The sequence below is a fragment of the Python bivittatus genome, unplaced genomic scaffold, assembly GCF_059951505.1.
Source record: "Python bivittatus isolate LINGU-HERP-01145 unplaced genomic scaffold, Pbiv_v1 ctg000850_np1212, whole genome shotgun sequence".
Lineage (NCBI taxonomy): Eukaryota > Metazoa > Chordata > Lepidosauria > Squamata > Pythonidae > Python > Python bivittatus.
The window spans coordinates 57290272-57304082 of NW_028277112.1; the positions used below are offsets into that span (position 1 = coordinate 57290272).

General features: G+C 36.5%; 1 protein-coding gene, 1 long non-coding RNA gene and 1 other non-coding gene across 6 annotated transcripts in view; 2 read left to right on the plus strand and 1 right to left on the minus strand.

Annotated features, from left to right (window-relative positions):
* Positions 1-13811, minus strand: part of PTBP3 (polypyrimidine tract binding protein 3) — a 56051-nt gene that overhangs the window by 11450 nt on the left and 30790 nt on the right. For 3 of the 4 annotated variants that reach the window (XM_088130269.1, XM_088130268.1, XM_088130270.1), the window contains 7 exons: positions 12398-12567; positions 9311-9457; positions 6483-6647; positions 5112-5222; positions 4049-4223; positions 1339-1416; positions 599-738 (listed from right to left, as the gene is read on the minus strand). In XM_088130269.1, coding sequence (XP_087986395.1) covers positions 599-738; positions 1339-1416; positions 4049-4223; positions 5112-5222; positions 6483-6647; positions 9311-9457; positions 12398-12567 — 986 coding nt within the window. Of the gene's footprint in view, positions 1-598; positions 739-1338; positions 1417-4048; positions 4224-5111; positions 5223-6482; positions 6648-9310; positions 9458-12397; positions 12568-12789; positions 12969-13811 lie in introns of those variants that run through there. The other variant, XM_088130271.1, reaches the window with a different exon arrangement.
* On the plus strand, positions 655-13782 carry LOC148213851 (uncharacterized). Its single transcript, XR_015793870.1, has 3 exons — positions 655-783; positions 10318-12249; positions 13567-13782. It is a non-coding gene; the product is annotated as an uncharacterized LOC148213851 (long non-coding RNA).
* On the plus strand, positions 11176-11246 carry TRNAG-GCC (transfer RNA glycine (anticodon GCC)). The gene has a single exon. It is a non-coding gene; the product is annotated as a tRNA-Gly (tRNA).

The window sequence follows — 13811 nt, forward strand, 5'->3', positions numbered from 1 at the left end:
AGGAAGAAATTGGCAGGTTCAGTCAATAGTAGAAATATGGTATTCAAAATGCATCACTGGTTCATAAAAATGAGGTCATGTACTATAATATTCTCTTTTCAAAAGAAGTTACTTAACATACTGATTTTGTTCTGAAAGACTCAATATTTTTTGTGGATGCTTACATTCTTCTACCAGCTATTCAGAAACTAACAGGAAGACAATGGAAAATGTCACTCTGCTTTTACAGTCACAAGAAAATCCTGATACTAGAAGGTGGGAATGACACTCAGTGAATTACCCAACTGTCTGAAGAGCTTACCTCTCTTTCTTTACTTAAGCAAGCATTTTACTAGGAGTCCTACCTGGAGGATTACTTAATATTTGGACTGCATATATTAGTTTGTATATTTGATTACCCCTTTCCCTGTTTTAAAATGCACTGACCGACATTAATTAAGGGCATGAATATCACATTAATATATGTAGGAGTTTTTTTGTTTATAAGATGTGCATGCTTTTGTGGGATTATAACTTTTTTTCTTTTTCAAAAGAATAGAAACGATTAAAACAAAAGCTATGTTTGAGTTGCGACCTGTGCGCCACATGCTAGCCTTACATCAGGATTAAGATTGCTAACAAGTAACACAGAATTTCCAGGCAGTCCTGTAACTCCTGGGAGAGCCATCCGCCCAGTCATCGCAGAGGTGGAAATTGCAAGAGGACCAAGTGCGCTAGGAACAGCCGAGACCGATAATCCTGGAAAAGCCAAGAGTTCCAAGAAGCATTTCAGTAGAAGCAAAGGTAACTTCGTTTTTCTCTCTCATTTTAAAAAGCAAATATAATCTGGAAATGTACTGCAATGTATTTCTCCTCACCGAATTAAATATCACAGATTATATCTCCATTTTGAAACAGCAAATCAAATCAAATCAAATCAAACTTTCGTCCTAATCTTTTAATCTCCTCCCCATGTTTTATGGAGGAAGGATTCCTTCAAAACACCATATTGCTCAAGGCCTTGGTTCTCATGCTTCCTGCTAGTAATTAAATATAGATAAAACAACTCTCTTATATTTTCCTGCCCAATGACAGTCTAATAACCAAATGTCCTTAATTTTCTAACTGGAATTCAAAAAACCCAAAACAAAAAAAATAGTCAAGCAGTATTAAAAGCTTTGTTTTTAGTGCTTTGTTGATGTGCTGTTAAATAAAATAACAAAATGTGAACCACACAATTAAAAAGCTACTAGCACGTTTGTCAGCTTTTGGTTCTAATGCATGTATCAACATTTAACAAATCTAGACAAAGTATTAAAAGCAGAAAATCAGATCTTTAATATACTAAGAAAGACTCACCTGCAGCTTGGGGAAAGCCAATGGCAGGAGCAAAACCAGCTGCCCCTGCGTAAGGTGAGGAGATGATACTTGGAGTGCCTGAAGAGGGAAAACAAATTAGTCCAGATTGTAGAAGGTTAATTTCTAGAGAAAGCAAAAAGTTACTGGATTCCTAAAGCAAAGATCCCTGTCTTAGACTTATTGCATGGGATGAATATACCCTCTTGTCACTTCAGTTTATGTGGCTTCTCCACTCTGCTTCTACTTGAATACTATACTGGCAATTAAGGGATGAATAATAGCTGTACAACCTTTCCCCTCAATATTGATATAATTCCGATAGGCATTTTAGGGCCTGCTTCTCTGAAAGGATGCTCAAGAACCAAAACCCAAGTGCAAACAGCATGTACACATGCAAAACCTTCACCTTGGTTTATTAACAGGAGCCAGATGTTTCATTTTCCTTTTTATTTTAAACTTAAATGTTACTTAACCTTTTCTGGACTCAGATGAGATTGCAGAAAAAAATGTAGCAGCTGTGTCACCTGATTCATGCTATCAATTGTTTAATCTCTGAAGACTACTGAACTGATTGAAAATATCCTTTTCAATTTTGGGGGGAACCATAGCATTAAAAACAATTGGAGCAACTTGTGCAAAACGTAGACTATGATGTGCAGAGGTAAGCCCTGAACAAAGAAATCAAGGAGGCTCTATTTCATGAGGCCTGTTCACATGCTACAGCTATGATGCTTTGGAAACAGCAGGAAATTGCCACATTCACGGCTGCAACCTTTCATGCTGCCTGAACTCAATAGCTTCCTAAACCTCTTATCTTTAGTCACAATATGGCAGTTACACAAATACTGCAAAACACTATATATTTTACACTTATAATACAGCATGCATTGGTACTGTGACTTGTATTTGGCAATATAGGCATTCATCATTTAATTCACACTTCTGCTCTCCACTATAATTCATTATGCAAACAGCCAGCAACAAAGAGCTTATTCAACCAGATAGGGCCTGCGTGAATACTGATACCAAATACATACAATACCCTGTATTTTTACCACAGAATAGTAAGAGTTTTTGCATACTACATGTAAACTCTCTTTGCTGTGTATCACACAAATGGATATCCTAATGAACTAATTAGTTCACCTGATACTGGGTCAACATATGGCTGCTTGAAAGAGAAAGTGAACATGTTTCCTCGCTCTTAACACTGCCACTTACCTGCTCTTCCAATTCTTTAAGCTTAGGTCCAAAGTTTACTGTGGATGTTTTGTATATTTAGATAGTTTTTGATAGAAACAGCGGAACAATAGGAGAGGAAATTCACAAAATCCTACATTCATGTATGGTGAGCAAAAATATCTGGGTTCAGAGTGCAGCTTGTTCACAAAGATACAAATGCAGTGTTTTGGAAATTCTTTCCACGACACAATTTCTGCATGAACATTGCTCATCTGGAGCTCCCAACTAAGTAAGTACGTAGCAACCGATTACCTGCCTGAATGAATACCTGAAAAAACTACAAAGCCTAGGCTAAATCTGAGATCAATATAATTCTCAATAGTCTGATTCTGTTTTAGTTTTGGGGACACCCCAATTCCTGTTGGGCTGCCCCCAGAGAATACCACGGCTGTCCCCAGAGAATACCACGGCTAATCAGAAAAGAAAGTCTGCATATAAAAGAATTGCAAATACTTTTCTACAAGGGAGAATGTTTTCCATTGCACGTTTAGAAGCAAGGGTAACAGTTTTTCCTCTGGTTACTTTAGAAATGCTCAGATTTAAAAATAAATAAATTACGAGCTACCTTGAGATCAATATGTTAAACCTCAGCATGTTAAATATAATTAAAATAAATTACTGATTATTTTCAAAAGTATCATTTCTGGGCAAGGCTGACAGTGATTACTGCTTAACACTGAGAATGTATGGATAAAGCTGAGTTTGTTTTGGTTCCAAAAGCTTATGGGTCCAATGCTAGACTCAAGAACATGTTTCACAGGAGATGGACAGGGCAGCAAGAACCAATTAGTTCTTCTGCTCCACATTCTACAATGATAATAATTACCCTCTAGAGTAGCATCACTGTGGGCAAGATGATATCCTTATTAGACCCTTCTAAAATGTCAGTGTCCTGTCACTCTTTATAAATAAAATTCCCCCTGAAATAAGGGGAAGCAAAATTCACCTTCATTATTCTTCTGGGCTAGCTAAGGAAGAAAGGTTTGGTGGTGATTTCCAAAAGATGCTGGCAAAGGGTTGCACAAGCATGCACAAAACAAGATTGTCAAAGATAAATCTTGCCAGTTACTTCTAGTATGCAGGGTTAACAAACACATGTTCCTTCCCGGTTTTTTTGTTTTTTAACAGACCAAAAGTGACAAACTCTCTCATATCCTCAGAGATTCATAGGACACAAAAAGTACTTTGTTAGAGAATCTCAACTTTTGCTTTTAACAATTTCATAATTCAGATACCTTTTATAGTATTTCTTAAGCAGTAGTGCTAGAATTAAAAAAAACATAATTATTAACCTAACACCATAATCTATAATAATAAACAATATTTTTCAATGCCATTTTTTCCAAATGATGGGATGCACGTTTTGCAGCTAATACAATATGTCTCTGTGCAAAGAAAAATCTCAAGAGCCCATGGTAAAGGCGAGAGCAATTTGTTCTATCTCCATCTACAAGGGAAGAGTTCTTACCAAAAGCAGCAGCCATAGTGGGGTCAAGGGAAGGCTGCCCATCCCCTGAAGGAAGGTCCAGACGCGTGAAGTCTCTGCTTTTATCATTGTTATATTTTACATTAAGGCTTGTTAGCTTGGAGAAATCAATACGAAGAGTGCAGCAAGCATTATAGATATTTTGACCATCCAGAGCCTATGGAAATATAGAAAAGTTGAGGTTATGAAATGCTAACTTTTAGGATTTTTTTTATAATCTAAATCACAGACACATGTAGAGTTGCAATGTGAACATACTCTGGCTGGAGCAAAGAAGCAAGTGAATTCACATTTCAATGTTTCTCTACTGTTTTATGTGCTTTGTAAAATGAACTGTGCTGCCAGAGTTTTGTAACTCTGTGATACGTAAATTATACATCCAAACATAGTTTTGAAATTGTATTTGTTTGAGACTAAGCACCAGTCATGCTTGTATTGTATCATTAATGCTGTCAGGTTAGTAAAATATGGCTGCCAAATGGTAGAGAGTATTAGGAACTGCTCTATTAGATGATTTGAAAGGTTTGCACATTTAGCCAGACTGGTTTCTTGGAGCACCTGCTTAAAACTTGCAGAGCTGTTCTCTGCAAGTTTCTCTAAAAGTTTCTATTATCAGCTTAAATGCCTGTCAGAGTAATTTTTCAAAACTGCAACAATGATGTTAGCATCTGACTTTTATTTACAGCAGCGGCAGAGTAAAGGAAAAAAAGGGAGGGGAGGCACCTCTGACAGGCAATGAAATGGGCCTTTTGAGAGCTGTGCCCTGTCATCATTTAAATGAAGCATGCTTATAATTTACAACTATGTGCCATCATCACACATGAACTTTTATGCAAAATCTCTGAATGGTGAACAGATGTATGATACCATAATGCAAAGAAATAACTATATAGATGATTATGCACTGGTGTGGGTTACAAATATATTTCTGTGCTGTAAAATTCCAGCATAATACTTGTGTGACATAACACCAGAAAAATAAGGCAGTTCATATGCAGAAAACTGTTAGAATGCTAACCTATTAGGTATCTAGTTGCACACTTACCATTTTGGCATACTGTGCATTCAGAGGATCAGCATATTGAAGCAAGGCCTGAAACTGATTGTTCTTTGTAAAAGTTATGATCTTCAAAACTGTTCCAAACTTGGAGAAGATCTAAATAAAAAGTTTAGATAGTCAATTCATACATTAATACTTTCTTGGGAGCTTGAGATAGAATAGATATTTCAAATAATCTAAGTTTACAGGCATGGGGATTTTTACCATAATTCTGAAGTTTAGCACTCTGAACATAGTATTAATGTTAAGAATGTTATATGCTGGGAGTTATAACAAGTTTCGTAAGTGAAACAGTTCTCTCAATACAGTAAGACAAAAAAATACTGTTTCTTTCCAATATCTACAAATTAGAATTGAACATTACATAGTTGAATTGGCCAGTTACATTACTGTTTATGCTGCAAGGAAAATTTCACTTCAGCTTGGAGGTTTAGATAGACAGACAGACAGACAGACAGAAAGAATATTTACATTAAAAAAACCAGTAAAGACTGAAGTGTACCACAGCTCTGACAGTATGTTCAGATGACCAAACAAGGCTGCATAAAGCCTTTGAAAGAGTTGCCTTGCAACACATCTCTCTTTGAATTGTTAAAGCAGCTGTGTCTTTTGCAAGGCTCATGCAGCTGTTTTGGAAGCTATCCCCAGCTATCTCCACATGCATGTGTGTGAACATCTGTTTTGCTTCACTGGGGGAAAAAAGGCTTTCTTTTCCAAAAAGCAAGCAAAACAAAATGGCTGTGCATACACAAACAGGCAGAGATAGTCAGAAACAGCTTTCAAAGCAGCCATGCAACCCTTGCAAAAGACATGGCTGCTTTGAAAACTGTTTCTGGCTATCTCTGCCTGTTTGCGTATGCACAGCCAAACAATCCAAAGAGAGACGTTTCATTTGCAACCCTGCCCTTCAAAGCTTTGCACAACCCTAATAATACACATTAATCTTGGGATTAAACGTACCCTACAGCTATGATCTAACAAAATTTATCATTCCACTTTTAAGTTTCTCCTTTCAGTTCTACAGAATCACATTATTACATGCTGATTGTGCTCCCTGATTTGCGCTCGTGTTCGTAAGCAAATAATTCAGATGGAATGTATAAGGGAGAGAGGAGAAGGGAACAGACATGCATGACCTGCTGACTGGCTCACAAGTGCTGCTTGTGGTACTGTTTACAGCATGCAAGTTATCCTCTAGTAAATTAACTTTTTTTTTGTTTCTTTTTTATTTAAATCAGAGGAAGGACAATCATTCCTGTGTTAAGATATTTGGTAGGGGGAAAATACACCTAATAACCATATTTTAATGGCAAACATATCAGCATAAATAATTACAACAAGAACATTTGTTTATACCTGATATAGCACTTCTAGAGTAACAGGATAGAAGAGATTTTCCACGATAATTCGAAGAACAGAACTCTGACCAGGAGGCAGCCCACTCTCAGTAACTGGAGCACCTGTGAGGGCCATGCCTCCAGACTGCACAGCATTCACTGCTTGCAATGCAGCTTGAGTTCTCTGAGAGGGAGATAAAATGTTGATGTATCTATCACATATACTAACAATATTACATACAAATTATGCTCTGAACAAAATCCTTCAGTAATCAGTAGGACTTCAGGGAATAGTCTTATGTTTCATTTCTTTGCACCCACCTAAGTAATAGTGCAGATTACTAACCTTTCATTCCACTGCATCTCAAGCTTATGGAAACATCTAAAATATGTTCTAAGCTTTTGGAGCAATTGAATAGCTATATAAGGTAAAGTAATTCTATTTCCAAATCGTTGTTTCTTTTGACAAATACTAGCCAAACAAGACATATTCCTTCAAAAGCTTATTCAACTGTGCTGTAGCAGCACAATTCTACACCAACCTCATCAGTAAAACCCAGAGAAATAAGTCATAAGAGATATAGATACAGATGCTCTAGCTGCTGCTCTAGTTGAGAAATATACAGTATTTGTCTGAGACCTGCTAGACACACTGTTCCATTTCCATGTTGAACTGAACTGCTATATTGAATGAATTTTGGAGACTGCTATGATCCACCATCCTCAGGTGGTTTCTTGCCAAAAATCACTTGCTGCTGTAAGACAGATGACTCCAGCAGAACATGAATCTGAATAGGCAACTCTGTATACATCACTGTACTTTCTTTTAGGGATCCAAGACTACCTCAAACTGGTCTGCAAATTCCATTTTCTCTTGAATTGGTGGGATATAAGTACAAATATCAAGATTCACCTTAGTTCCCAAAAATATGGAGCTTCGTTCTTCATCAGATCTTTTCACCAAAGTCAAGACACACATTTTATCTGAAGTCTAAAATAATACATTGTTCCTGGACAGAAACATATGCAAAACTCCCTGCCTAATTTGAAAGTGTAATTCCACATTTATCCTGTCTCTGTTTCTCTATAGCATTTCCCAATACCAATTATGCAATATTGTTGGTTCTCAAAGTCTAACATAACAGAGGCCTAATGTGTGTAATAGTTAAGGTGTTGGGACAATTGCCAGGGAGACCCAGGTTCAAGTCCACACAGCCATAGAAGCTCACTGGATCAGTGAGCCAGTCATTCTCTCTCAGCCCAACCTACTATCTCAAAGCAATGATGTTGTGGGAAGATATTAGGAGGGAGCAATGTATATGCCACTTAAGCACCAGAATGAAAGGTAGGATAGGAATCTAACAAATGAACAAAATATATACATAATGGATTTATGAAGAATACAAAATCTTTAAGTATGCTATTAGGTCCTTCACGCTTGAATTGAAAGGAAATTGTCCTCTTGACTAATTTACTGCTTCCTACTGTAAGTCATTAAAGTTTTGTCTCTGTTTGCTGTGTTGAATATTATACCTGACAGGTATAGATTTGAGTTTTGATTAAGATGAAGACAATTTGGCTAAACACTGAGATGTTGGGTCCTTAAATTAAAGCAGGGAACTTCAGAGGTTTGGGACTATAAATGATACATTGGGGGTACAAATGTTTTTGTTGTTGTTCTTGTTGCTGCTGTAGTCAAAAACATCTGGAGCATACCAGCATTAGATTTTCTATAACATTTTTGCAAAACAAAGGCTTTGTAAACAATAATTTATGAGCTTTGAATGTGATGCTAACAAGGGAGTTCTCTCCTATGGAGATAAACTAATTGAAAAATGGCTTTGTAAGGAAAACCTAATGTAATGTTTTACTACCATGTCATATATGCACATCAAAGCACATGAGAGACAGTATATAAACCTCAAGTGAGAAAAAGTTACCAAGAAAACTAGATGGATGTATCCATGCAGTTTTGCTTTTAATATGTGTCTGAGGTGATTGGAGTAGGGCTGTTTTGACTGGAAAGGTGATAATCTAATATAGCAACTGGATACTATGGGTGCTCTGGATCCATTGGTTTCTTATAAGCATCTGATTAACATTTTGCTCTCAGACCAGCCAAACTAGATAAACGTTTCTCCTGATACACATATATTCCTACACGTATACTTCCTCAAAGATCTTCCGTTCCAGTATCAAGTAGCTAAGTATTTTCTCTTCAACTGTCATTCATCTGAGAGGGCAAAATATATTTCTCTTCTATGTAATCTGCCAGAATTTGGGTCGAACAAAATTGAAACCAGATAATTTGTTGAGGGAAAAAAAGACAAGTGCGAAGAAGGCTAGATATTTTGAATTTCATAATGAAATACTACTGTTACATTAATTTAACATATATAGAATGGGAAAGAAGAATAATTACAACACTATCAGCCAGACATCAAACAGTTAAATATATTTCCCAATTTCACAAGCAGTTGGGGCAGCAGAATTACCACTTCTTGAAAATAACCCACAGCCCTTTTGGTAAGCTGAGGCCTTACCACCACCCTCCAAAAAAAGTTGAAGTGGGCCATAATAATAATAAAGAAGTGGGTCCTCATTAATAATATTGAATCGTAGGTGTTTGCTGGAGTGGTGGCAGGAAAATTATGCAACATGCATGACTATATTAACACAGAAATGGCACAACTTAGTACTTGCATCAGAAATTGGGATGCAATTATATAATGGCACCATTTGTATGATGATGTCATGTTTGTATGTTGTCATTCTGACAGCACTGCAGTTTGCTGACACATGACTGTATTGAAGGTCATATATTTTACTTAGAAGTAGCATACTTACAGCCTGGTTGGGCAGATTGTCAGTCTTAAGTTCTCTATGATTGGAATACTGAATATAAACAGGCTGACTGCGAAGGTGAGGAGTAACAGGAGTGTAGTAGTTCACCATAGTAACAGCAGCTTCCTCTGAAGCCATTTCTAGAAAAGCCTGAAATTAATACAGAGAAATATTTTGACTGGAAAACCGCTACCCTAACTGAGAAAGTGTGTAATACATGTACATGCCATCTGTAGTACTGTCATGTATAATACTGTTTTATTGTAAGCCACCAGAAGATTATAGCAGCATATAAAGGATAGAAATAAAATAGCAAAATTGCATTACTGTTATCACCAACCAAAGAAAATTTTTAAAAGTTATTTTTTATCTCACTTAAAAATGTACTTGCTTAAAAGGAGGTTGGGGTTTTTGGGGGGGCAGATGTGCCTTTGAATCAGTATTGACTCCTGGTGACTACTTGAACTAGTTCTTGTAGTTTTCTTGGCAAAGCTTTTCAGAATTGTTTTGCCACTGCCTCCTTCCTAGGGCTGAGAGAGAGTGACTGGCCCAAAGTCACTCAGCTGGCTTCCTGCCTGAGGCAGGACTAGAACTCAGTTTCCATGTTACTAGCCTGGTGCCTTAACCACTACACCAAACTGGCTCTCAGTTCTTTATTAGTGTGATATAAATAAGAATTAAGTTGTAAAACTTGGCCAAATACACATCTAGCAATCTGATGTGGCCACATACCCTACTCTTATGGAAAGAGAGATTTATAAATACATAACCAAATCCAGTTTACTTTCACACCTCAATCCTAAATGCATAATAATATTATGCTGCAGAAGGGTATTGTAGAAAATTAATGAAAAAAATTTTTTTTAATCAATTCTAAATGGTAAAAATGCAGCAGGAATGATTTTGCAAAGCTTTTTTAATTTACTGCAATACAACAAGAAACCTAGGTTTTCTCCTATAAGAAGAAATACTGAACTGATGCTCTCTATTCTTTTCATCTTTTTGAGCAGGAAGAAGCGATAACATGTTGGAATTTCATGTGACATCCAAACAAGGGGGACTGAGATTTGAGGTTCATGAACTAAGTATATGAAGCCACATTTTCTCATTTTCTACAAAATCTGCCTAGTATTTTGCATGTTCTAATTAACATCTTTCATAACCAGAATACAAGATACAGCTTGTAATTATCTCAGTAGACTGCCCCAAATCATGAATCATGGCATTTTTTAAGTTGAAACACTGGATATTTTAAATGCAATTAAATTGTTCATGAAGTTGGTAGCTGTTAATTTTTAGCAACAGCAACATTGTTTACAAATTAGACATTACAAAGCAGTTAATATTTTAATGGAATTATATTCAGTAAGAAAAATAAACTTTATAGGATTATTTGCAGCAGCTGAATTCCAGCCCCTTCTTAGATTAGGTTTCGGCCTAATCTGGAATTAAAGTTCTCGCCATTTAATTGATTGGCTAGAGTAAACAGCACCATCTTTAAACCAAACAATCCTGTTGAAATTGACACATTTTCACTAAATCTAAATGAATGTTTGCATTTAGGTGTGGGTGTATACCAATATCGAGTCTCCTCCAAATAAATAATTACGGTAGTGTGAAGCATATGAAAGACGTGCTTCTCAAAGCATTAGTTAAGTACTCCTGCCTCCAACATTGGAAGTTAAATCTTTTGGAAGATTTGCATGGCTGCTTTGAAAGCTGTCCAGATTGCCTGAGACCACCATGAAAACGAAGCAGCTATGCACCCCACGCATACATGCTAAGAACCATTGAGAAACTTTAAGGGACCCACAGAGCTTTCCAAATGATACAGCCGCTTTAATGTGGTTAAATGCATTGCATTTAATGCATTGGTGGTTCAGTGGTAGAATTTTCACCTGCCACGCGGGAGGCCCGGGTTCAATTCCTGGCCAATGCACCAAAATGTCAGGGAAAAAACCATGTTAAACACGGGAGGCAGACACACCATAAAACAAGTTACTTCAAAGTTCTAAAAGCTTTATTAAATGTTAGTTCAACAAGCAAGTAAAATTCAACCAATAGCATACAAGGTACCTACTTAGAATCACATTGCAATGCCGTGACCATCTTAATCGAGCCGTCAGGTAGACAGTTTGACCAAAATGGTACCGACCCCCTCAGATGCAATTCTTTTTATCCTCAAAAACCAAAAACCACAGACATGACTCCTAGGTTTAGCAACTGATTCGTAACGTCCTTGGTGCTAATTTTACCATACCTTCCTGTTCTATTCCCATCAGCAAGTTGCTTAGTCTTGCATTTGACATTTCCTGTCATTGCCCTACAGGTCACAAGAAGCTAATCTGGCTTTATCAAATGCAGTCAAAACTAACATTAAAACATATAGAAGGCTACTAAAATTTTCCTCTCACAAATGCTTTGAGAAAAGGGTCTTCACTCACATTAATATGATTTGCAAATCACCTTTTCTATTTTTTTATCACCACCCTATAAAAACAGCCAATATTTTGAAGCTTTAGACATATTCTGCTTTCAGTAGTTTCAAGACATGTTGATAAAGCCACTGTGTCCGCATGTGGATATGAACTTTGGAAACTTACAACATTTCTATCAAAGAAGAAAGCATTAAGAGCTCAAACCTTCAAATAATACATGTATGTAACCAGAAAAGAATTCTCCTGCCATGCAAAGCTCATTTTCATCAAGGAAATATGAGTCTTACTAGGACTCCCAATCTAAAGGCTGGAATCACACTCTCTGCAATTCGGGAGATATCCTACAAGCTGCTTTTTTGTAGAGTGGGAATTACAGAAGCTTGAAAATGTTATCTTGAAAGAATACACGATCTTAGCTGAAAATGAATATCTAGTTGCTGGAGATGTGGCTGGACAGCTGGATTCAACTTTCATTCAGAAATGGGAGTTATTTCCCAGTTTCAGGTAAGAATATTTAACTTATATCTGAGCCAAAACATATGTACCACCACTGATGTGGTAGTGAAATCTAATAATTCCAAAGATATCAGACAAATTCATCATATATTACATACATTATTTTCTGTGGTAGCTTATATAATGCAAAACATACCTGGCTTTTTCCCTTCAACATCAAGAGATTGGTTACTTTGCCAAAAGGTACGCCTAGAGAAATTACTTCTGCTTCAGTGACATCATTTGGAATTTTACGAAGATGAAGAACTCGAGAAGGGGAGCAGGGAGATCTGTCTCCTTTAAATTTCTTGTTGTCATTCCCATTAGCTAAAATGAATATACAAAGTGCTTCAGCATATGAAATATACTTAGTATAAGTTGCATTTGCTATATGAATTCTAAAACGTAAAGCTACTTCAAATTAACTAGAATCAACAATAGTAACTTGCATTTTGTTTGCTTATTAATCTTGTGTTTGTTCACCTTTTTTTTTGCTTTAGCAGTATAAAAAAAGTTAAATAAAAAAAATTAGAATTCTAATAAACTAACCTGCGTAGTTTATTTCACTAAGTCTTTTTTTGGCATGTTTGCAAACAGAAACTGAACCAACAGTCAGAAGATTTATGGAAGTAGGATCTGCTACTAGTGGCCTTCTTCTACAGAAATGTTTACAAGTACAGGACCTAGGGATTGTCTTCTTAGAGATTATACAAAGGCATAGGGAATGACAGAGCTGGAATAGATTGAAGATCCAGAGATTAAGAATGAGAAAATCAGAAAATAAATAATGGTGATTAAGCAATGTTATTTATGCCCATTTGCTAAAACATACAATAGTATGACTATACCAACAGACCAGGATGAGGTTTAGTGCATCTTGGAAAAGAATGTACAGTAATAACAAACATTGTCAAGCTTTTGCCAGAAATGCATAATCCAGATCCCTTAGCCAGCACATGCACAGTAATCACAAGTTGCCTTTGCAGGAAATAGCCTGCCATCTGTAGATTCTCCAATTTAAATGAAAATCTCTCAATTTGCTGTTCAACTGGCATAGGAAACTGGCTGGCAAATTACAGAGGAGGAAATACAATAATTGGAAGTGTTTTATACATGTGCCTGTCAGTATCAGCCTAATCTGTCCTGGGATCAGACCAGGAAGTTTAGAAAGCATTTTCTGTCAAATTTTAACAGCACTTCCAAATATCTACAACAAAGCAAATGGTTAACAGATGATGTTTTTATTAACACACAGAGGATTCAAAATTTAGTATTTGCTACATGTGAAGATGCTTTTCAATGCTTATTCTTTTTTATCATATCAAGGTTCAAGTGGATCAGAAACTGTCACGCCTGCTCTCCTTGTGCTTCTAAAATTATTAAGATTAAATACAGCCACTTTTTCCAAACTGGGTGCCTTCAAAATTCTGACAACTTCAGCTTTTAGAATTCTCCAAGCAACATTCTGTGTACCAGTAGTTTCCTTGTAGGAAAACAGAAAATGAATCATCTTGTGATTGTAGCTTGCACTAGCTATGAGTGCAAGACACACATATGAATTGCCCTGGGCT